At 37.5% G+C, this 23,220-nt stretch overlaps 1 protein-coding gene across 1 annotated transcript in view; it reads right to left on the reverse strand.

Annotated features, from left to right (window-relative positions):
* The window catches only part of LOC143020917 (uncharacterized), a 442,767-nt gene that overhangs the window by 213,421 nt on the left and 206,126 nt on the right, over positions 1–23,220 (reverse strand). Inside the window, exons 6-8 of the mRNA XM_076177865.1 lie at positions 16,300–16,429; positions 15,657–15,775; positions 962–1,062 (exon numbers count right to left, since the gene is read on the reverse strand). Of these exons, the coding sequence (XP_076033980.1) occupies positions 962–1,062; positions 15,657–15,775; positions 16,300–16,429 (350 nt within the window). The remainder of the gene's footprint in view (positions 1–961; positions 1,063–15,656; positions 15,776–16,299; positions 16,430–23,220) is intronic.

Genomic DNA, 23,220 nt, shown 5'->3' on the forward strand with positions numbered 1-23,220 from the left:
AGGCATATTGATAGGTTTCTTTCTCGGAGCAATCAGGGATTGCAGCGCAGAATATTTTGACTAAGGAAGCCAATACGTCCGTGAGATGTTTACTAAACTGAAATTCCCGGAATTTGTCATCAAACAGTTCAAGAGAAAGGCAGAAGAAAATAATAGATAATCGCTACCAATGCAGTAAAAGTGCCACTCGGGTTATACTTCCAACTAGCCGTGCCACCGTAACTCTCAATCGGGAGCCCAAGGGTAGCACCATGGAAGCGGTATGCCAAACCAACGATACAATATAAGATTTAGCGAAGGCGAAAGAGAAAAAAAGATAATGATATCAAGGCAAGAAGTCCTATATCAGTGAAACATCATGCGACCTAAAAACATGCGTTTGTAAATATCGCAAGGACATTCGAAATATCACCCCAAGTAACACATGTGTAACACACTGGGATAATATCAAATACCTAATAGACTGATACATGGAAGATTTGATTATATGTGTCTGGAAGATGCCGTTATTCGAGGATCAAATAATATAGAATAAAACAAGTAAATGTTCAGCAGTACACCCCCAGTAACTCGTTCATTTCTCGTGATAACACCCACACCCACCCACACACACACATGCACACCCACACACACACATGCACACACACATGAACACCACACTCACACACACACACATTATATATATATATATATATATATATATATATATATATGTTATATATATATATATATATATATATATATATATATATATATATATATATATATATATACATTTATCAGTAAGTTGCCCCGGTCATGTGGTAAAACCGAGAGGATAAGGAGGAAGTGTGTGGAAGCAGAGATTATTTCAGGTATCTTGATGCGCCAAGTACTGGGAATGAGCTAAAGTGCAGGACCACCGATGACTTACTCGATGGAGAATAAAAACGATGTATAATGATATCAATTTCTTTTTCACCTGATTTCTGGTTGACTTGTATACTTCATATTCCAGCCACAGAGGAGACCACCCTGATGATCCACAAAGCTGAGATTTCCATAGGTGGCCAGTATCAACCACTGAAAGGAAAATCATTAGAGATGAAAGGCATCACAGTCTCATAGATGGAGACATTTTCTCCATGATCAAGGAATGACTAATTAGAATTCAGACGTAACTGATCTCTCCATCTAGTGAATTTATATTTTCAATACGATAAACATGAGAAAGGATACATTCCTTAAAAATTGTTACTTCAGTTTTCCCTGACTGCATACCCAGGACCCCTCAGCAACTGGTCTTCCCTTAGATCTCTCATGAAAGTTGAACTGAGACCTGTACTATAATTAGGGGCTTTCTTACATCACCAGCTAACAGCAGTAAGATAAATGAAACAGTCATCAGTTGCTAGCTCTTACCAAGTGAGAAAGATGAGCGGATGGAGAGATCTTTGTGAATGTGTATATATTTACCTAGTTGTATTTACCTAGTTGTATTTTACGGGAAGGGGAGCTATGCTCGTGGTATCCCGTCTTCATATCTCATTTTATCTAAACTGTTTTTAAATTCATGTATTGTTTTTGCGCACGCCACTTTCTCATCTAACTTGTTCCAAGCGTCTATTACTCTGTGGGGAAAGCTGTTCTTTTCCAGGTCTCTTCTACAACTGTCTTTCTTGATTTTTTCCATGTCCTCTTGTATTTCTACTATCCCATTTTATTAGATCCTCTCTATCAATAGTTTCTATGCCTTTCATGATTCTATAAGTAGTTATCAAGTCTCCTCTCTCTCTTCTTTGCTCTAATGCCTGTAGCTCAAGTTTTGCTAGTCTCTCTTCATATAATAGTTCTGAGAGTGTTGGTGCCAATTTTGTAATTACTCTTTGTATTCTTTCAAGTTTTGTTATACATTTTTTGTACTTGGTGACCACGTCGTCGCTGCATATTCCAATCTTGGTCTTATCAAAGTGACTAGTATCTTCTTCACCATTTCTTCATCCAGGTATGTAAATGCCACTTTGTTCTTATCGAATTATAAGTTTCACCAAAAATTGTGTTTATATGTTTCTCAGGTGACATATTATTCATAATAATAACTCCCAGGTCCTTCTCATTTTCTACTTTTTTATTTCTTCTCCCAATTCATATGATCCCACTATTCTTTTTTTGCTTCTTCCAAATTCCATTATACTACACTTCTTGATATTGAATTCCATCTCCCACTTCCTACTCCATTCCCAGACTTTATTGAGATCCCTCTGTAGTGACTCACAATCTTCTTCAGAGTTCATTTTTTTCAACAATTCTGCTCATGTAACTTTCAATTCCTTTATCCATATCATCAATATATATAGCAAACATTATTGGGGCCAGAACTGTTCCTTGTGGAACACCACTTATCACTTCATCCCAATTAGAGTGTCTCTTATTACCACTCTCATTTTTCTTACGTGCAAAAAGTCTTCCATCCACTTCAGCAGTTTGTCCTGTATTCCTCCTGTAGTTTCTAATTTCTTAAGCAACTTTTTATGTGGCACCATATCAAAAGCTTTTTTCAGGTCTAGAAATGCACAATCAGCCCATCCATCTCTTTCTTATATTACATCTATTAGCCTTGAATAAAAAACATATTAAGTTTGTGACGCATGATCGTCCTTGTCTAAATCCAAATTGCCTTGGATTTAGTACGGTTTTGTTTTGTTTTTCAAATGCCTTACCCATCTAATTTTGATAATTCTTTTACAAATTTTAGCTATCGTATTTGTAAGAGAGACCAGTCTATAGTTAGTAGGGTCTTCCTTGTTTCCTTTATATATAGGTACTATGTTTGCTTTTTTCCAATCTTTTGGAACTTGTCCTTCTTTCAATGAACTGTTTATTAGGCTATGTATTTTGTCTGTATTTTGTCTGTTAGCCCATTCCTGCATTCTATCAAAATACAGTTTGCCATTTCATCTGGTCCATGCGATTTTCTGACATCGAGATTACTCAAGTGTTTCATAATTTCATTCCTTGATACTTCTATCTCTTTCATAGGGGGGACTTTCTCCTCCCATTCGATATCTCTTGGCTGTAGGTTCTTCCTTGTAAACACAGATTTAAAATGCGTGTTCATAATTTCTGCCATTTCTATTTCCTCTGTGTATTCAACTCTTCCTTGTCGTAGTTTCTCTAATTCTTGTTTCTTTTTCAGTTTGTTGTTTACAAATCTATAAATTGTTTTAGTTGATCTTTACATTTTTCTATGACATCTTTATCGTATTTTGTCTTTTCTTCTCTGCACACTTGTACATATTCGTTTCTATAACTAGTATATATTTTCCATTTTTCAGGTCTTTTGTCTTTTTTCAATTTCATCCAAGCTTTATCCCTTTTGTTTTTTAACTCCCTACATCTTTTGTTGTACCAGCACTTTACATATTATTTTTCTTGCTTTTGTCTTGGAACATACTTTTCCACTCCTTTATAAAAAAAAAATTCAAAATATTCCATTTCTCTTCTACTGTTGTTTCCTCCTTGTGTATTCTTTCCCCGTCAGCTTTTTGAAAGAATTCTCTTAATTGATAAAAAAAAAATTCATACATCAATCTTTCCTTTCTATATTGTTCGTTTTTTTCATGTATTTTTCCTTATTTAGTTCCAGTTCAACCAATATGTGATCACTTTTACTTATTGGTGTCTTACATTCAATTTTGTCCACTATTTCAGGTTCTGATGTGATTATTAGGTCCAGTCTCGATGGTTCTTCCTCATTTCTTTACCTAGTATTCTCTTGTATCCATTGCGTCATTGTATGTTCTATAATCATATCAAGTAGTACATTTCCCCATAGGTCGTCTCCCCCCTTCACTGTCATCTCTTCCAAGTAGATTTCTTTACAATTAAAGTCACCCATTATAACTATTCTTCCTCCATCTTCCATTATCTTATTTAGTGTTATCCTTGTGTCTTCTAACATATTTTTGTGTTTTTTTCTCTTCCCAAGTAGCCGTTTTAGGAGGCACATATATTACTACAAACTTCCTGTTCTTCCCATCCTTGTCCTCCACTTCCATCATAATTATCTGTACTCTATTCTTTCCATATATGACATTCCTCACATTTATATCTTTCTTAGTCAGGAACATAACTCCACCCCTTTGTTTTACCTCTCTGTTTCTAATCCAACAATTACATGCATGTCCTACACTGTTCTTTTTCTTTCAGATAATCATTTAGTTTGTTCAAGCCTGTTGTTAAGCCATCTATATTTGTGTAAGACACTTTTAATGTTCTGCTACTTCCATTGTGTTTTCTGTTTCCCTTCCGTTTTTCTCTGCTATGAACCATTTCCTCATTTTCATATTCACTACTCTCCAATAGAATTTCTCTTTTTCTGACTCTGTTCTTTTCTCTTTTTTCCTTAGCTTCTAGTCTTTTTGTTTTTTCCTCCTCTCTTTCCTGTTTATTTATTTCTCTTTTATCCATACATGTTTATATTGTTCACTGCCTGCTAGTTTCCCTGTTTTTGCTAAGATATTCTCTGCTGTTGTTTGTGACCTGAATTTAATTGGTCTAGTCTTATCTGCATTGTATTTCCCTAGTTATATATTTCTTCTATTTCTTTCCCTGTTTCTGGTTCATCTTCTTGAACTACTTCTAATATCTTATTTACTTTTTCCTTTTTTTCTTCCTTTATTCTTGTAGTCCTATTTAGATTATACTTCTCTTCCATCCATAATACAATTATACATTTATTTTTATCCACTAAGTCTCTTACTATATTCTCCTTCTCCTTCATCACTTTAATAACTGTGTTTTCAGTTTATTTTTTTCATCTGCTGTTCCATTATACCACTAAATTCAATTTCATTGTTCTCTTGTACTTTTTTCCAACCACTTACCTCTTTTACTATGGATTCTTTATTCTCTTAATTACTCCTCCTCAATTCCTCATTCTCATCCTTTACTTCTCTTAACTGTTTTTTTTTTTATTCTATTTCTTTAGTTAGGTCCTGATTCTCCTTCTTTAGTTCTTCCAGTTTATCAACTCGTTCAGTAATCAATTCTCCTCTAGATTTACTAGTCGGGTGAGGTTGTCATTTCCTCTCTCATTAAATCCATGGAAATAGTTACCTTCACCTTCCATTGCGCTGCTCTTATCTATATTTCTAATTTTTACATTCTTACTAATCTCTTCGACTTCACCATTATCGTCTGGCCGTCTTTTGTTGACATGCCGTCTGACTTCCTGGACCCAATCTTCCCCTTCCTCATTTCCTTCCATTTTCCTCAGTAATCCCTCCCCTTCTCCTTTTTCATTACCTTCCCACTACACCACGAGCTTTCCCGTTCCCTATTAATACAACACAGGTACTTCCTTGTCGTTGTGATCCTCGAAATTTGAAGATATCACCGGAGTCCAGACTTCGCTCCCACCCCGACCGACGTGTGTATGTGGATGTATGTATGTATGTTTGTATGTAATATGCACATGTATACATGTGTGTTTACAGTTTCACACGTATACATTTGCACGAAAATATTTGTCACCCGATGGGCAGTAATCTACCTTTTGTTTTCAGGTCGTTGGTTGGCCTCCCAGCCTTTGAGGGTATTGTGTGAGTGTTTGTCTGCATTTGTGTGTGTACGTGTTTGTTTGTATGTGTGTTTGTGCGTGCCTGTGTGAATGTGTGTGTGTGTGTGTGTGTGTGTGTGTGTGTGTGTGTGTGTGTGTGTGTGTGTGTGTGTGTGTGTGTATTCACTTGGTCTTTGGATCACGTGTTGTACTCGTGATCGACAGCTATTTCACTCCTGGAAGAGAGCTCAGAGCTCGTAGGTCCGATCTATGGGTAATGCTATGACCTTGCACACACACACACACACCCAACTCCCCGCCCACGAGAGTCAGAGTAACGACCCGAAGCGCAGCGGTACCGAAATAATTTCGGCCCTGGGCAGGATTCGATCCATGAGCTGCGGGCCACTATTGTGGCAGCTCAGTGCTCTACCAACTACGCCACCGAGTGCTCTACCAACTACGCCACCGTGTATTTACCTAGTTGTATTTACCTAGTTGTATTTTACGGGAAGGGGAGCTATGCTCGTGGGGTCCCGTCTTCATATCTCATTTTATCTAAACTATTTTTAAATTCATGTATTGTTTTTGCACACACCACTTTCTCATCTAACTTGTTCCAACTGTCTATTGCTCTGTGAGGAAAGCTGTTCTTTTTAAAATCTCTTCTATAGCTGTCTTTTTTTATTTTCTTTCCGTGTCCTCTTGTATTTCTGTCATCCCATTTTATCAGATTCTCTCTATCAGTAATTTCTATGCCTTTCATGATTCTGTAAATAGCTATCAAATCTCCTCTCTCTCTTCTTTGCTCTAGTGTCTGTAGTTTAAGTTTTTGTAGTCTCTCTTCATATGATAGTTTTGAGAGTGTTGGTGCCAGTTTTGTAATTGCTCTTTGTATTCTTTCAAGTTTTTTTATACATTTTTTTGTACTTGGTGACCATATCGTTGCTGCATATTCCAATCTTGGTCTTATCAGGGTGATTAGGATTTTCCTCACCATTTCTTCATCCAGGTATGTAAATGCCACTTTGATTGTTCTTATTAAATTATAAGTTTCTCCAAAAATCTTATTTATATGTTTCTCAGGTGACATATTATTCATAACAATGACTCCCAGGTCCTTCTCATTTTCTACTTTTTTTATTCCTTCTTTTCCCAAATTATATGATCCTGTTATTCTGTTTTTGCTTTTTCCAAATTCCATTATACTACACTTTTTTGTATTGAACTCCATCTCCCACTTCCTACTCCATTCTTGTACTTTATTTAGATCTCTCTGTAGTGATTCACAATCTTCTTCAGTTTTCACTCTTTTCAGTAATTTTGCATCATCTGCAAAGAAGCTCATATAGCTTTCAATTCCTTCATCCATATCATTAATATATATAGCAAACATTATTGGGGCCAGAACTGTTCCCTGCGGGACACCGCTTATTACTTCATTCCATTTTGAGTGCTGATCTCTTATCACTACTCTCATTTTTCTTTCTTGCAAAAAGTCTTCCATCCAATTTAGCAATTTACCTTGTATTCCTCCTTCATATTCTAATTTCTTAAGCAACTTCTTATGTGGTACTTTGTCAAAAGCTTTTTTTAGGTCCAGATATGCACAATCAGCCCATCCATCTCTTTCTTGTATTATATCTATTAGCCTTGAATAGAAACATATTAAATTGGTGACGCATGATCGTCCTTGTCTGAATCCAAATTGCCTTGGATTTAGTACGTTGTTTTTTTCCAAGTATTTTACCCATCTACTTTTGATAATTCTTTCACATATTTTTGCTATTGTACTTGTTAGAGAGACTGGTCTATAGTTGGTAGGTTCTTCTTTATTTCCTCCTTTATATATAGGTACTATATTTGCTTTTTTCCAATCTTCTGGAACTTTTCCTTCTTTTAAGGAACTGCTTATTATGCTATGTATTTTGTCTGCCAGTTCATTCCTGCATTCTTTCAGAATCCAGTTTGCTATTTCATCTGGCCCATGCGATTTTCTGACATCAAAATTACCCAAGTGTGTCAATATTTCATTCTTTGTTACTTCTATTTCTTCCATAGGGGGACTTTTTCCTTCCACTCAATCTCTTCAGGTTGTATATTTTCCCTTGTAAACACTGATTTAAAATGTTTGTTCATAATTTCTGCCATTTCCATTTCCTCAGTGTATTCAACTCCTCCTTGTCTTAATTTCTCCAAGTCTTGTTTGTTTTTCAGTTTATTGTTTACAAATCTGTAGAATAGTTTTGGTTGATCTTTACACTTTTCTATAACATCTTTTTCATATTTTATTTTTTCCTCTCTGCACTTTTGTACATATTCATTTCTATAACCAGTATATATTTTCCATTTTTCAGGTCTTCTGTCTTTTTTCCATCTGTTCCAGGCTTTGTCTCTTTTGTCCTTTAACTCCCTACAACTTTTGTTGTACCAGCATTTTACATATTCTTTTTCTTGTTTTTGTCTTGGGACATACTTTTCCACTCCTTTTTTGTAAATTTTTGTCAAAATATTCCATTTCTCTTCCACTGTTGTTTCTTCTTTGTATATTTCTTCCCAGTTTTCTTGTTGGAAGAATTCTCTTATTTTATCAAAGTTTGTTTTTTCATACATCATTCTTCCTTTTCTATATTGTTCATTTCTTTTCATATATTTTTCTTCATTAAGTTCCAGTTCAATCAATATGTGGTCACTTTTACCTATTGGTGTTTTATATTCAATCTTGTCCACTATTCTAGGTTCAGATGTAATTATTAAGTCTAGTCTCGATGGTTCTTCTTCATTTCTATACCTAGTGTTCTCTTGTATCCATTGTGTCATTGAATGGTCAGTAATCATCTCAAGTAGAGCATTTCCCCATGAGTCATCACCACTCTTTACTGTCATTTCTTCCCAGCAGATTTCTTTGCAATTAAAGTCGCCCATCATAACTATTCTTCCTCCGTCTTCCATTATTTTAGTTAATGCTATCTTTGTGTCCTCTAACATACTTTTATGTTCACTCTCCTCCCATGAGGCTGTTTTCGGGGGCACATAATTGATCACAAATTTTCTGCTCTTCTTATCTCCGTCTTCCACTTCTATCATAATCATCTCTACTGTATTCTTTCCATATATGACACCTTTCACGTTTATATCCTTCTTAGTCAGGAACATAACTCCACCCCCTTGTTTTTTCTCTCTGTTTCTAATCCAATAATTGTATGTATCATGTCCTACACTGTTGGGTGGTAGTGGGCCTTTTAATTTTGTTTCTACAATTCCCATTATGTCCGGTTCTTTTTCTTTCAAATAATCATTCAGTTCATTCAATCCTGTTATCAATCCATCTATATTTGTGTAAGACACTCTTAGTTTTCTGCCACTTCCATTGTATTCTCTGTTTCCCTTATGTTTTTCTTTAGTATGTCGAACTGCTTTATTTTCATGTTCACTACTCTCCAATAGAATCTCTCTTTCTCTGACTCCGTTCTTTCCTCGTTTTTTGCCTTAGCTTCAATTCTTTTCTGCTTTTCTGCCTCTCTTTCCTCCTTATTCATTTCTCTTTTTATCCATACCTTTTTATATTGATCATTTGTTGCTAGTTTCCCTGTCTTGGATAGAATTTTCTCTGCTGTTGTTTGTGACCTGAATTTAATCTTAATTGGTCTGGTCTTATCTGTACTATATTTTCCGAGTCTGAATTTTTCCTCAATTTCCTTTATAATTTCTGGTTCATCTTCCTGGACTAATTTTAATAAACTGTTTACTCTTTCATTTTCCTCCTTGATTCTTGCAGTTCTATCTGGGTTATGTTTCTCTTCCATTCCTAATATAATTATACATTTCTTTTTGTCAGCTAATTCTCTTACTATATTCTCCTTCTGTCTCATCACTTTAATAACTGAGTCTTCATTATGTTCTTTCAATTGCTGTTTGACTATGTCAGTGAATGAAACCTTATTCCCTTCTTGAGTTATTCTCCAATTTTTAGCTTCTGTAGCTAGTTTCTCTCTGTTTTCATTACTATTCTTCTTCAATTTCTCATTCTCCTCCTTTACATTTCCTAACTGTCTTTTTAGGTCCTCTACTTCTTCAGTTAAGTTTCTGTTAGCCTTCTCTAGTTGTTCCAACCTTTCAATTCTTTGAAAAATGGAGTCTACGTTACCTAACTTACGCTCCAAGTCCTCGATCACCTTATCAACTCTCTCCTCTAGTCTTATCAGTCGGGGGGGGGGTTGTGTCCCCCCCACCCTCTTTAAATCCCTGGAACATATTCTCGTCACTTTCTTCTGTATTGCTCCTCTCTATACTTCTAATCTTTACATTTTTATTAGACATTTGATCCTCGCTAAGTCTTTTGTTTACCTTCCGCTTGTCTGGCTGGTCAAAGTCTACTCCCTCCTCATTTCCTTCCATTTCCCTCAGTAATCCCTCCCCTTTTCCTCTTTCCCTACGTTCCCACTACTCCACGAGCAATTTCCCCCCCACCCTGCAAAAACACTAGGCACTTCTCTTTGCGTTGGGATCCACAGACTTCACTTTTCTTCAGAACGTCTTCTAAGCCGTCCATTCGTTGAAGTGTGTGTGTGTGTGTGTGTATGTGTGTGTGTGTGTGTATTTACCTAGTTGTATTTACCTAGTTGTATTTTACGGGAAGGGGAGCTATGCTCGTGAGGTCCCGTCTTCATATCTCATTTTATCTAAACTATTTTTAAATTCATGTATTGTTTTTGCACACACCACTTTCTCATCTAACTTGTTCCAACTGTCTATTGCTCTGTGAGGAAAGCTGTTCTTTTTCAAATCTCTTCTATAGTTGTCTTTTTTTATTTTCTTTCCGTGTCCTCTTGTATTTCTGTCATCCCATTTTATCAGATTCTCTCTATCAGTAATTTCTATGCCTTTCATGATTCTGTAAATAGCTATCAAATCTCCTCTCTCTCTTCTTTGCTCTAGTGTCTGTAGTTTAAGTTTTTGTAGTCTCTCTTCATATGATAGTTTTGAGAGTGTTGGTGCCAGTTTAGTAATTGCTCTTTGTATTCTTTCAAGTTTTTTTATACATTTTTTTGTACTTGGTGACCATATCGTTGCTGCATATTCCAATCTTGGTCTTATCAGGGTGACTAGGATTTTCCTCACCATTTCTTCATCCAGGTATGTAAATGCCACTTTGATTGTTCTTATTAAATTATAAGTTTCTCCAAAAATCTTATTTATATGTTTCTCAGGTGACATATTATTCATAACAATGACTCCCAGGTCCCTCTCATTTTCTACTCTTTTTATTCCTTCTTCTCCCAAATTATATGATCCTGTTATTCTGTTTTTGCTTTTTCCAAATTCCATTATACTACACTTTTTTGTATTGAACTCCATCTCCCACTTCCTACTCCATTCTTGTACTTTATTTAGATCTCTCTGTAGTGATTCACAATCTTCTTCAGTTTTCACTCTTTTCAGTAATTTTGCATCATCTGCAAAGAAGCTCATATAGCTTTCAATTCCTTCATCCATATCATTAATATATATAGCAAACATTATTGGGGCCAGAACTGTTCCCTGCGGGACACCGCTTATTACTTCATTCCATTTAGAGTGCTGATCTCTTATCACTACTCGCATTTTTCTTTCTTGCAAAAAGTCTTCCATCCAATTTAGCAATTTACCTTGTATTCCTCCTTCATATTCTAATTTCTTAAGCAACTTCTTATGTGGTACTTTGTCAAAAGCTTTTTTTAGGTCTAGAAATGCACAATCAGCCCATCCATCTCTTTCTTGTATTATATCTATTAGCCTTGAATAGAAACATATTAAATTGGTGACGCATGATCGTCCTTGTCTGAATCCAAATTGCCTTGGATTTAGTACGTTGTTTTTTTCCAAGTATTTTACCCATCTACTTTTGATAATTCTTTCACATATTTTTGCTATTGTACTTGTTAGAGAGACTGGTCTATAGTTGGTAGGTTCTTCTTTATTTCCTCCTTTATATATAGGTACTATATTTGCTTTTTTCCAATCTTCTGGAACTTTTCCTTCTTTTAAGGAACTGCTTATTATGCTATGTATTTTGTCTGCCAGTTCATTCCTACATTCTTTCAGAATCCAGTTTGCTATTTCATCTGGCCCATGCGATTTTCTGACATCAAAATTACCCAAGTGTGTCAATATTTCATTCTTTGTTACTTCTATTTCTTCCATAGGGGGGACTTTTTCCTTCCACTCAATCTCTTCAGGTTGTATATTTTCCCTTGTAAACACTGATTTAAAATGTTTGCTCATAATTTCTGCCATTTCCATTTCCTCAGTGTATTCAACTCCCCCTTGTCTTAATTTCTCCAAGTCTTGTTTGTTTTTCAGTTTATTGTTTACAAATCTGTAGAATAGTTTTGGTTGATCTTTACACTTTTCTATAACATCTTTTTCATATTTTCTTTTTTCCTCTCTGCACTTTTGTACATATTCATTTCTATAACCAGTATATATTTTCCATTTTTCAGGTCTTCTGTCTTTTTTCCATCCGGTCCAGGCTTTGTCTCTTTTGTCTTTTAACTCCCTACAACTTTTGTTGTACCAGCATTTTACATATTCTTTTTCTTGTTTTTGTCTTGGGACATACTTTTCCACTCCTTCTTTGTAAATTTTTGTCAAAATATTCCATTTCTCTTCCACTGATGTTTCTTCTTTGTATATTTCTTCCCAGTTTTCTTGTTGGAAGAATTCTCTTATTTTATCAAAGTTTGTTTTTTCATACATCATTCTTCCTTTTCTATATTGTTCATTTCTTTTCATATATTTTTCTTCATTAAGTTCCAGTTCAATCAATATGTGGTCACTTTTACCTATTGGTGTTTTATATTCAATCTTGTCCACTATTCTAGGTTCAGATGTAATTATTAAGTCTAGCCTCGATGGTTCTTCTTCATTTCTATACCTAGTGTTCTCTTGTATCCATTGTGTCATTGAATGGTCAGTAATCATCTCAAGTAGAGCATTTCCCCATGAGTCATCACCACTCTTTACTGTCATTTCTTCCCAGCAGATTTCTTTGCAATTAAAGTCGCCCATCATAACTATTCTTCCTCCGTCTTCCATTATTTTAGTTAATGCTATCTTTGTGTCCTCTAACATACTTTTATGTTCATTCTCCTCCCATGAGGCTGTTTTCGGAGGCACATAGTTGATCACAAATTTTCTGCTCTTCTTATCTCGGTCTTCCACTTCTATCATAATCATCTCTACTGTATTCTTTCCATATATGACACCTTTCACGTTTATATCCTTCTTTGTCAGGAACATAACTCCACCCCCTTGTTTTTTCTCTCTGTTTCTAATCCAATAATTGTATGTATCATGTCCTACACTGTTGGGTGGTAGTGGGCCTTTTAATTTTGTTTCTACAATTCCCATTATGTCCGGTTCTTTTTCTTTCAAATAATCATTCAGTTCATTCAATCCTGTTATCAATCCATCTATATTTGTGTAAGACACTCTTAGTTTTCTGCCACTTCCATTGTGTTTTCTGTTTCCCTTATGTTTTTCTTTAGTATGTCGAACTGCTTTATTTTCATGTTCACTACTCTCCAATAGAATCTCTCTTTCTCTGACTCCGTTCTTTCCTCGTTTTTTGCCTTAGCTTCAATTCTTTTCTGCTTTTCTGCCTCTCTTTCCTCCTTATTCATTTCTCTTTTTATCCATACCTTTTTATATTGATCATTTGTTGCTAGTTTCCCTGTCTTGGATAGAATTTTCTCTGCCGTTGTTTGTGACCTGAATTTAATCTTAATTGGTCTGGTCTTATCTGTACTATATTTTCCGAGTCTGAATTTTTCCTCAATTTCCTTTATAATTTCTGGTTCATCTTCCTGGACTAATTTTAATAAACTGCTTACCCTTTCATTTTCCTCCTTGATTCTTGCGGTTCTATCTGGGTTATGTTTCTCTTCCATTCCTAATATAATTATACATTTCTTTTTGTCAGCTAATTCTCTTACTATATTCTCCTTCTGTCTCATCACTTTAATAACTGAGTCTTCATTATGTTCTTTCAATTGCTGTTTGACTATGTCAGTGAATGAAACCTTATTCCCTTCTTGAGTTATTCTCCAATTTTTAGCTTCTGTAGCTATTTTCTCACTGTTTTCATTACTATTCTTCTTCAATTTCTCATTCTCCTCCTTTACATTTCCTAACTGTCTTTTTAGGTCCTCTACTTCTTCAGTTAAGTTTCTGTTAGCCTTCTCTAGTTGTTCCAATCTTTCAATTCTTTGGAGAATGGAGCCTACATTACCTAACTTACGTTCCAAGTCCTCGATCACCTTATCAACTCTCTCCTCTAGTCTTATCAGTCTGGGGGGGGGTTGTGTCCCCCCCACCCTCTTTAAATCCCTGGAACATATTCTCGTCACTTTCTACTGTATTTCTCCTCTCTATACTTCTAATCTTTACATTTTTATTTGCCATTTCGTCATCCGGTGGTCGTTTCATGTTGACCTTCCGCCCGTCTGCCTGGGCCAAGTCCTCCACATCCTCATTACCTTCCATTTCCCCAGTAATCCCTCCCCCTCTCCTCTTTCCTTACTTTCCCACTACCTCACGAGCAATTCCCCCCCCCTGCAAATACAAAAAGGCACTTCTCTTTGCGTTGGTATCCTCAATCTGCACTTTTCTTCAGAGCGTTCGTCAAGCCGTCCGTTCGTTGAAAGTGTGTGCGTGTGTGTGTGTGTGTGTGTGTGTGTGTGTACGTATGCGTTAGTGCGAGCGTGTAGTATGCATGTCTTTTTGAGTCTGTGTGTGTGTATAGTACTTACATGTAGAACAAAATCTACGAAAGTGAATAATGACTAACACTGGAATGGCGAATAGTCTACGAGGTGATCGATACATATTGGACACAGTTCTTCATTAAGATACTCCCAAACTAAGATATTGATTAAAGTTCAAAGAAAGAATATTCGACACCGTTTCTGGGCCTTCAAAGTTACAACGAGAATGAAGGTAACCAAACAGAAACCAAAAATGAGACCAAAAAGAAACAATAGACGTCGTTAAGGTTTTTCTTTGCTTTGCCACGAACAAAATCCCACGACTTCAAGCGTTTCTAATGAGAGATTTATCGCTCTGTTACGAGTTTTCTGCCCAAAAAAGAGCGAAAGTTAGCGAAAACAAAAGTACGATTTGGCCACCTCGCCGACACCCAAACTTGAAGGCCAAAACTTTGGTCTTCAAGAACCGGGGCCTTTTCTTGTGCGTACTCATCTTTCCTAGTTTGATGAACTCCTTCAGAAGCAAGACCTCCAACGCACCTTAGTCGCATTCGGTTGAATAGAAATAATTGCTCGTATTGAGAGTAAAGCCTGTGAAGTTCGTCCTCAGGTCGAAAAGGTTAATCAAATCACCGTATTTCCCGGCGTATAAGCCATACCTTCGCATAAGTCTCACCCCTATATTATAAAGATATTTTTTGGAAAAAGTACGTTTCATCTTAAATGTATTGTAATGTATTTTAAAGTGGTCTTGTAAAGAAACTGTATCGTTTTGTGCATCCGTAATACGGCCGTATTAGACGCAGGGTAATTTTGTGATACATTTAAAAAGCACGCCTTATACGACAGCAAATACAGTAGTCCCTATTCGTTCATCCCGGTGACACCCTATAATTAAATGGAACCTTTTGACTTTAATCAAGACCTTTCTAAGCAAAGTGTCTATACACTCCACTACGGTGACACCCCATCTGTCAACCCTTGGTTAACCCCTTGCATTTATAGATACTTGTCGTAGATTTCTCCCCTTCTCTCTGTCTCTTATCTCTCTCTTTCCCTCTCTCTCTCTCTTTACACGTATACTTCATATCACCAATTCTGTAGCGACTTAATCATTTGAATACGTTGTTGAAACTTAAATCTATTCGGGCTATCAATTATTGAATCTATTCAACAAAGGATATCCCTTGCACACGGAGCAGGAGAAAGAGTGTACGGATGGATTGATGCATTTGTCTAAGGCCAGAAAACGACATTTAGCACATTAAAGACACTTCCGCATTCAGTTGACAGGGTTGATTGTGGTTAAACGTTACATAATCAACTTCACGGACAAAGAAGTGGCAAGGGTTCGGCCTAAAAATACTTACAGGCGAAGAGGGCAAGAAGCAGATGCAGTTGAGTCTCTGGCCTTCCGTGGACGGATGTTTCAGTTGGATCAGTTCGGTTAACCGTGCCTTTGCAGCGGTGACCGTGGCGTGCTTTCTGCCTGTGAGTTATAATGAAGGAATAAAAAGTAATACATCTATAGACACATACACACATACGTGTGTGTGTGTGTGTGTGTGTGTGTGTGTGTGTGTGTGTGTGTGTGTGTGTGTGTGTGTGTGTGTGTGTGTGTGTGTGTGTGTGTGTGTACATATTATTTTCAAGCATTACAAACACCGGTTTCGCGGTCCCAGCTACCCCAGGGTATGTCTGAAATTCGCGGGAGCTTCGTCCCCAGGCCTACAGCTTTTGTTAAAATACGTCTTTTAGTGAATAGGAAACACCTAACATGATAGTCTGGCATTCTTAATGCTGACTTCGATATCATCGTCGCCAGTGTCGTTATCATCTTCCTTATTACTCAAAAATCTCTTCCCGAACCTCCAAAAACCCTTATGACACGGTACAGCACCGATGACACTTTCCCAAAAGTGTCCCCTTTTCGGAAGACACCCCAAACTCATCGTCAACTTAGAGATTTCTCATAGCATTGAAAAAAAAAACGAATTGGCATTTACTTCTTACTTTTCTTCACGGTGTCCCTTGCGCTCCCGAAGACCTGCAGAAGCTCCAGTTGAGCCGTGGATGACAAGAGTCGTTCGACCCAACGGAGGCCACGGCACAGCTGAGCCGCAGGAACGCCACGAGGTTCTCTCTGAAGAAAGACGATAAAAAAGTGAATGCGGTTAATGATGGATAGTAATTGGACCAGGATGATATGACAAGACGGAAAACGTTCAAATGCCCCCCAGGGTACAGCCATTTCTAACAGCAGTGGCATCTCGTCGTGGACACCACTTCCTGTTTCATGTGTGAACTGCTCCGCTCCGAACCACCGGAAGGTTGAGGTCCGGGCGGGTGACAGCCCCGGAAACCAAATAAAAAAAAGATTAAAAAAAAAAAAAAAAAAAAGTCCAGTTGCATGCGTAGCGATACTCTTTTGATTAAATGGTCACTGGACCAAGTTTGGAATTTAAAAAAAAGTCCTGATTTAGGCTGGGAAAAACGAGTTGAAGCATAGTAATACGAACAAAAGAACGAGAACGAAAATTATGAAAATAATTAAAAGCAAATGGCAAATATGAGGTTGAACAATTGCACCAACATAAGGACGGGTACAAATGTGAATGTGCAGACACGCACGTACGCACACACCCCACACACTTGCGTATGATTGTGTGTGTGTGTGTGTGTGTGTGTGTGTGTGTGTGTGTGTGTGTGTGTGTGTGTGTGTGTGTGTGTGTGTGTGTGCGTGTTGTAAGTGCCTGACATTGATTGGACGACCCTACAACATGACCATATAGGTAGGCGCTTGATAGATTTTCTCGGTGACAATTACTTAGTTCAGCATGTAAAAGAATCCACAAGACATGAAAACTTACTCAATCTATTGATCACTAGCCGCAAAAGCATGATAACCGATGTAGAAGTCGGTGAAACTATTGCAAATAGCGATCTTAACTTAGATTCAAACTACTAAAAAAATTTGAATAGATACTTGTGTTTCTAAAATACCCGATTTCAGTAAAGTTCAGTTCATAGGAGCTTCAGCTTACAGATTGAGAAGCAAAATTAAGCGAAAGTCCTGTAGATCAGATGTGGGAAATACTTCATAATACGCTTACTAAGATGATTCATACTTACATCCCATTTAAGGGTCGCCCAAAATGGCTTGACAAAGAAACAGAAAAAGTATTGCTAAAAAGAGACAGGTTTATAAGAAATACAAGTGCTCTGGTGCATCTAATGACTATAAAAATTATGTATTAATACAAAGAGATTAAAAAAAAAACAATAAAAAAAACGAAAACGACAACATGAAATGAATATAGCTGATAAATCCAAAGAGAATCCCAAAGAATTCTATAGTTGCATTAGAGATAAATAGGTTATTAGAAATCACATTGGTCCACTATTATCTGCTGACGGTTAACTTGAGTATTCAAATGAATGAATGTGTGATATTTTAAACAATTATTTTAGCTCAGTATTCGTAAACGAAACATCTCAAAGTGAACTCCAAACTGAAACCTGTGAAAAGTCTAAGGGGAACTTACTTCGGTAAATAAAACAAAAGGAAAAATTAAAAGGTGTATAAAAAAAACTCAAAGTTTGACGGTTGGCATCCAGGAATTTTAAAAGAAATGAAAAATAGGATTGTTGTTCCATTAGAAATTATTTTCAAGAAATCCATCATATCCGGAGATGTCCCAAAAGAATGGAAGCTAGCTAACGTTACTCTCATATTCAAAAAAGGTGGCAAAAAGAAACCAAATAACTACAGGCATACAAGTTTGACTTCAATCATTGGAAAAATTATGGAAACTATCATTAGAGATGCTATCGAACATTATTTAGAAAGTAACTGTTTGATAACTGATAGCCAGCATGGTTTCTGACGGAAACGTTCTTGCGTGACTAACATACTCGAATTTTACAACACAGTCATCTCGAATTATGACAAAAGAAACAATATAGATTTAATATATCTAGACTTTGCAAAAGCTTTTGATACAGTCCCCCACGAAAGACTACTTACTAAATTAGATTCACACGGAATAAGTGGTAGCCTATTAAGTTGGACTAGTAATTGGTTGAATGATCGAAAACAGAGTTGTTTTAAATGGAAAAAACTTCTAGATGGAAAAATGTTACGAGTGGAGTTCCTCAAGGTTCCGTTCTTGGGCCACTTCTATTCATAGTATATATAAATGATATAGACTACGGACTAAAATCTATTGTTTCAAAATTTGCTGATGATACAAAAATGTGCGGAATGGCAAACGATCACTTAAACCAATTAGATATTCAAGAAGAATTAGATAGATTATAGAAATGGTCTGAAAAGTGGCTAATGAAATTTAACACAAGTAAATGCAAGGTAATGCACATAGGTAAAAATAACAGTATGATTACAAGTTATTTGGAAATTCGTTAACAAAAGTGGATAGTGAAAAGAATATCGGCATAATTATCATTAACGATCTCAAACCATCTAAGCAGTGTATTTTAGCCCCTGAGAAAGCAAATAAGATTCTAGGACTGATTGCGCGATCTTTTGAGTTAAAAGTCCATCACTCATTAACATATATACATATACCAAGGTTTCTTTCTCCCTTACAAGGGAGGTAGCCAAAAAACAACGGCATAAAACCATTCCCACCCATTCCATCCCTAATACACTCCACTCTCCTCCACCCTCTACCCTCCCTCCTATCTTGGCACCTCCTGGATGACGGGTCATCCCTGCATCTTGTCCACTGCCCTGGGTCAGAAGCAGTGACGCAAGACACAGCACATCCACAGCAAGGCCGCTTCATTAAATCGGCGACCCCCCTCCTCTCCGTTCCTCCATGCAGAAAAGGAGAAGACGGGGAGAAATCCCTTCAGGCTGCGTCAATTTTTTCTCACACATACTACCTCACCCCCATCCTCCACCCATTCCACCTCATGCATCACAACATCATCCATATACAACTATTCTCCATTCACCCCTGTCTTTTATCCTCTCCCGTCCTTCCTCAACAGACATTCCCCTCTTCCCCGAAGCCCCTTTTACCCCATCCATCCATCTCATCCTAGGTCGCTCCTTCATGTTCACAACCTCCACATATGCCTCCCATACCTCTTTTACTAGTCTTTCTGCACTCATTCTTTCCATGTGTCCAAACTATCCCAATACTCTTTCATCTACCCTATCTCCCAGCTCCCTTACCACCACTGTTTTCTTCCTCAAATCCTTATTTCTCACTCTATCCAGCCTAGTAACCCCTATCATACTTCCCAGACACTTCATCTCAAACACATTCAAACTCCTTCTCTCTTCCTTTCTCATGTTCTATGTTTCTATCCCGTACAGTTCTATTGGCACAATCACTCCTTCATATAACCTCCTTTTAGCATCCATTCCCAAATGTCTATTTCTCATTACACTTTTTAATCCACCAAGGCATTTACTCGCGTCTCTCAATCTACATTCGATCTCCACCTCCACTCCTCCCTTTCCTGCCACATTCGCACCCAAGTATCTAAAACTATCCACTTCCTCCAGTCTCTCTCCCTTAATGCTCACATCTAGTGTGCTGCTACTTTCACCCCTTGTACATCTAATCACCTTACTTTACCCACATTTATCTTCAACTTCCTTCTTTCACACACTCCCCCAAACTATCACTAACTTCCTCAATCCCTCCTCTGATCCTGCCACAAGTGCTGTGTCGTCCGCAAACAACAGCTGGCTCACCTCTCACTTTTCTCCATTTTCTTTAAACATCTCTAATCCCCGACCCACCACCCTTGCATTTACCTTTCGCATCACCCCATCCATGTATAAGTTGAACAGCCAGGGCAACATAACACATCCCTGGCGAAGTTCCACCTTTACCTCGAACCACTCACTCTCTCCATTTCTAATCCTGACACAAGCTCTATTACTCTCGTAAAAACTCTTGACAGTTCCTAAAAGCCTTCCTCCTATCCCGTATATATACAAAAAAGTGCCTTCCTGTCTACCCTATCATAAGCCTTTTCCAGGTCCATAAAAAACAAAAAACATTCTTACCTTTTCCTATAGCTTTCGCACACATCTGTCTTACCACAAAAATCTGATCTACGCAACCTCTACCTGTCCTAAATCCATACTCCTCACCAATTACTCCCTCTGTTCCTCTCCTAATCCTTTCAATCAAGATCCTCCCATAAGCCTTCCCAACTACACTTAACAAGTTGATCCCCCTGAAACTACTACACTCACACTTGTCCCCTTTTCCCTTGTAAAGAGGCACTCTACCCTCTCTCCAGCAAACATTAAATAACCTCACCAGCCAGTCCACCATATCTGTGCCTCCTTTTTTCAGACATTCTGCATAGCATCCAACCAGACCAGGTGCTTTACCTGCTTTCATCATAACAACTGCCTTCACTTCATCCTTCCTTATTTCTCCTCCATTTTCCTCATCCATCACGGCCATTTTCTTAGCACTTCCCACTGCAACTACCTTTCCTTCCCTATCCTCCTTCGCATTTAGCAACTCCCTAAAATATTCTGCCCATCTTCCTCTTAATGTCTTCTCTTCCATTATCATCTCTATCTGCACCTTTTACCTTTTCTTCTCTATTTGATTCACCTCCTCTTCCTCTTTTAATTTCTTTCAAAAAAAATCTTTTTACTACTTTCAAAGTTTTCTGTCATACTCTTACCCCATTTCACATCTGCTCTTCTCTTCGCCTCCTTTTTTCTTGTGCGTTACTTCTCCTCTCTTTTGTACCTCTCATATAACTCCCTCGTCCTATTATGTAACCAGTCTGTGAAAGCTCGCTTCTTCTCTTCTACAACCTTCTTTGTTTCCTCATCCCACCACTCACTACCCTTCCTTCTATTTCCTCCCGTCCTTCTTGTTCCACACACCATCTTTGCACACCTTGTGACTCCCTCCTTGAACCATCCCCATTCCTCCTCCACTCCTAGTTCTACTCTATCCTTCATTCTCTCCCACTCCTCTCTCAGCTTCTTCTTGTACTCCTTCTCCTTTTCTTTCTTATTTAAGCAGTTCACTCTAAGCACCTCCCTACCTTTTGTCCTTTTCCTCTTTCTCCATCTATCCTCCACTCTCAACTTACCTTCCACCAAAAAATGATCTGATATTCCCCCACTCTCTCCCCTTAGAACATGTACATCCTTAACTCTTCCTACTATACTGCTATCTACCACTACATAGTCCATTAACGCTCTATCTACCACCCTTCCATCCACCACCCTCTCCCATGTGTACTTGTGCTTAACTTTCTTCCTAAACACTGTATTTGCTATCATCAACTCCCTTTCTAGATGCATCCCCACCATCAACTTTCCACAACGAATCTTTCTTGGGATTCCACATTTCCCAACCACTTCGTCTATTGGTTTATTTCCTACCCTAGCATTAAGGTCTCCCAATATTACTACATTGACGTTCCTCCCTAATCCCTCTATGCACTCATTTAAATCTATCCAAAAAGCCTCCCTTTCTTCTACACCCTTCTCACTACCAGGCCCATATGCACTTACAAAAACCCACATCTCCTTTCCCAGTTTCACCTTCATCCACATCAACCTTGAAGAAACCTCCTTCCACTCCACTACACGTTTACCCATCTCTTCACTTACTAGTATAGCCACCCCTTCTCTCCCTCGCCCTCTCTTCACTCCTGATAACCTCCCAACTACACTCCCAAACTCACACTCGCCCCTCCCTCTCAACTTAGTTTCACTCAAAGCCAACACATCCATCTTTTTTCTCATAAACATACTACCTATCTCTTCCCTTTTACTCTCATCTGTACCACATCCACGCACATTAAAAGACCCAAACCTTAGGGTACTGGTTGGAAAACTCCTAGACCCTCTTATGCCTTTACTTTTTTTAGAAATGTCCCCAGTGGGGCTACAGGGAGAAGGGTGCTTAGTCACAATCAATACCCCACTCATTAACAGGCTAAATAAATCGTTAGTTCGTCCACATTTGGAATATGCCGTTTCCGTATGGTCACCGAATCTCATTAAAGACATTGACAGATTGGAAAAAGTACAAAGAAGAACCACAAAACTGATTCCAAATATCAAAAATAAATCATACGGAAATCGACTAAAACATATGAATCTGTTTTCCCTAAAAAAGCGTAAACTGAGAAATGACTTACTACAGGTCTTTAAGATTCTAAAGGGAATTGATAACATCAAAAGTGACAAAAATTTCACACTGAATGAGAATCAGACAAGAAACAATGGTCTCAAACTGTCAGACAATAGATTTAATTTGGAAGTGGGTAGAAACAATTTCGCCAACCGTGCAGTTAATAAATGGAATAAACTTCCTGCAGAGGTAGTGCAATATAGTTCAGTTCGAAGCTTTAAGAATCATTTAAATAAGCACCTAAGCAAGATGCTGTAATGACTATCATTTATTCTATATTATTTGTTTATTTGCTTTGTTATCATTTGTCTGTTTATTATTATTTGCTTGATTCTCATTTATTAGTTATATGTGAATGTGTTATTATTCACTATTTATCTGTTTATTATTTAATCATACCTATGTATTTATCTTATTTATTATTATTTACTTTACTATAATTTCTATTGATTCATTTATTTATTTATCATTATTATAACTTTTTTTCGAATCCTACCTTAACATGGATCAAAAGGTCTCCTGTCAGCATGCTCCGCCTTTGTAATTCTTTGTGATTCTTTGAGAGAGACGTACACAGGTACACACAGAAAGGTAAATGGAGATAGGCAGACACACAGACACACAGACAGACAGACACACACACACACACACACACACAGAGAGAGAGAGAGAGAGAGAGAGAGAGAGAGAGAGAGAGAGAGAGAGAGAGAGAGAGAGAGAGAGAGATAGAGAGAGATAGAGAGAGAAAGAGAGAGAGAGAGAGAGAGAGAGAGAG

The sequence above is a fragment of the Oratosquilla oratoria genome, chromosome 3, assembly GCF_046742065.1.
Source record: "Oratosquilla oratoria isolate Oo_2021 chromosome 3, ASM4674206v1, whole genome shotgun sequence".
In the NCBI taxonomy this organism is placed as follows: Eukaryota; Metazoa; Arthropoda; class Malacostraca; order Stomatopoda; family Squillidae; genus Oratosquilla; species Oratosquilla oratoria.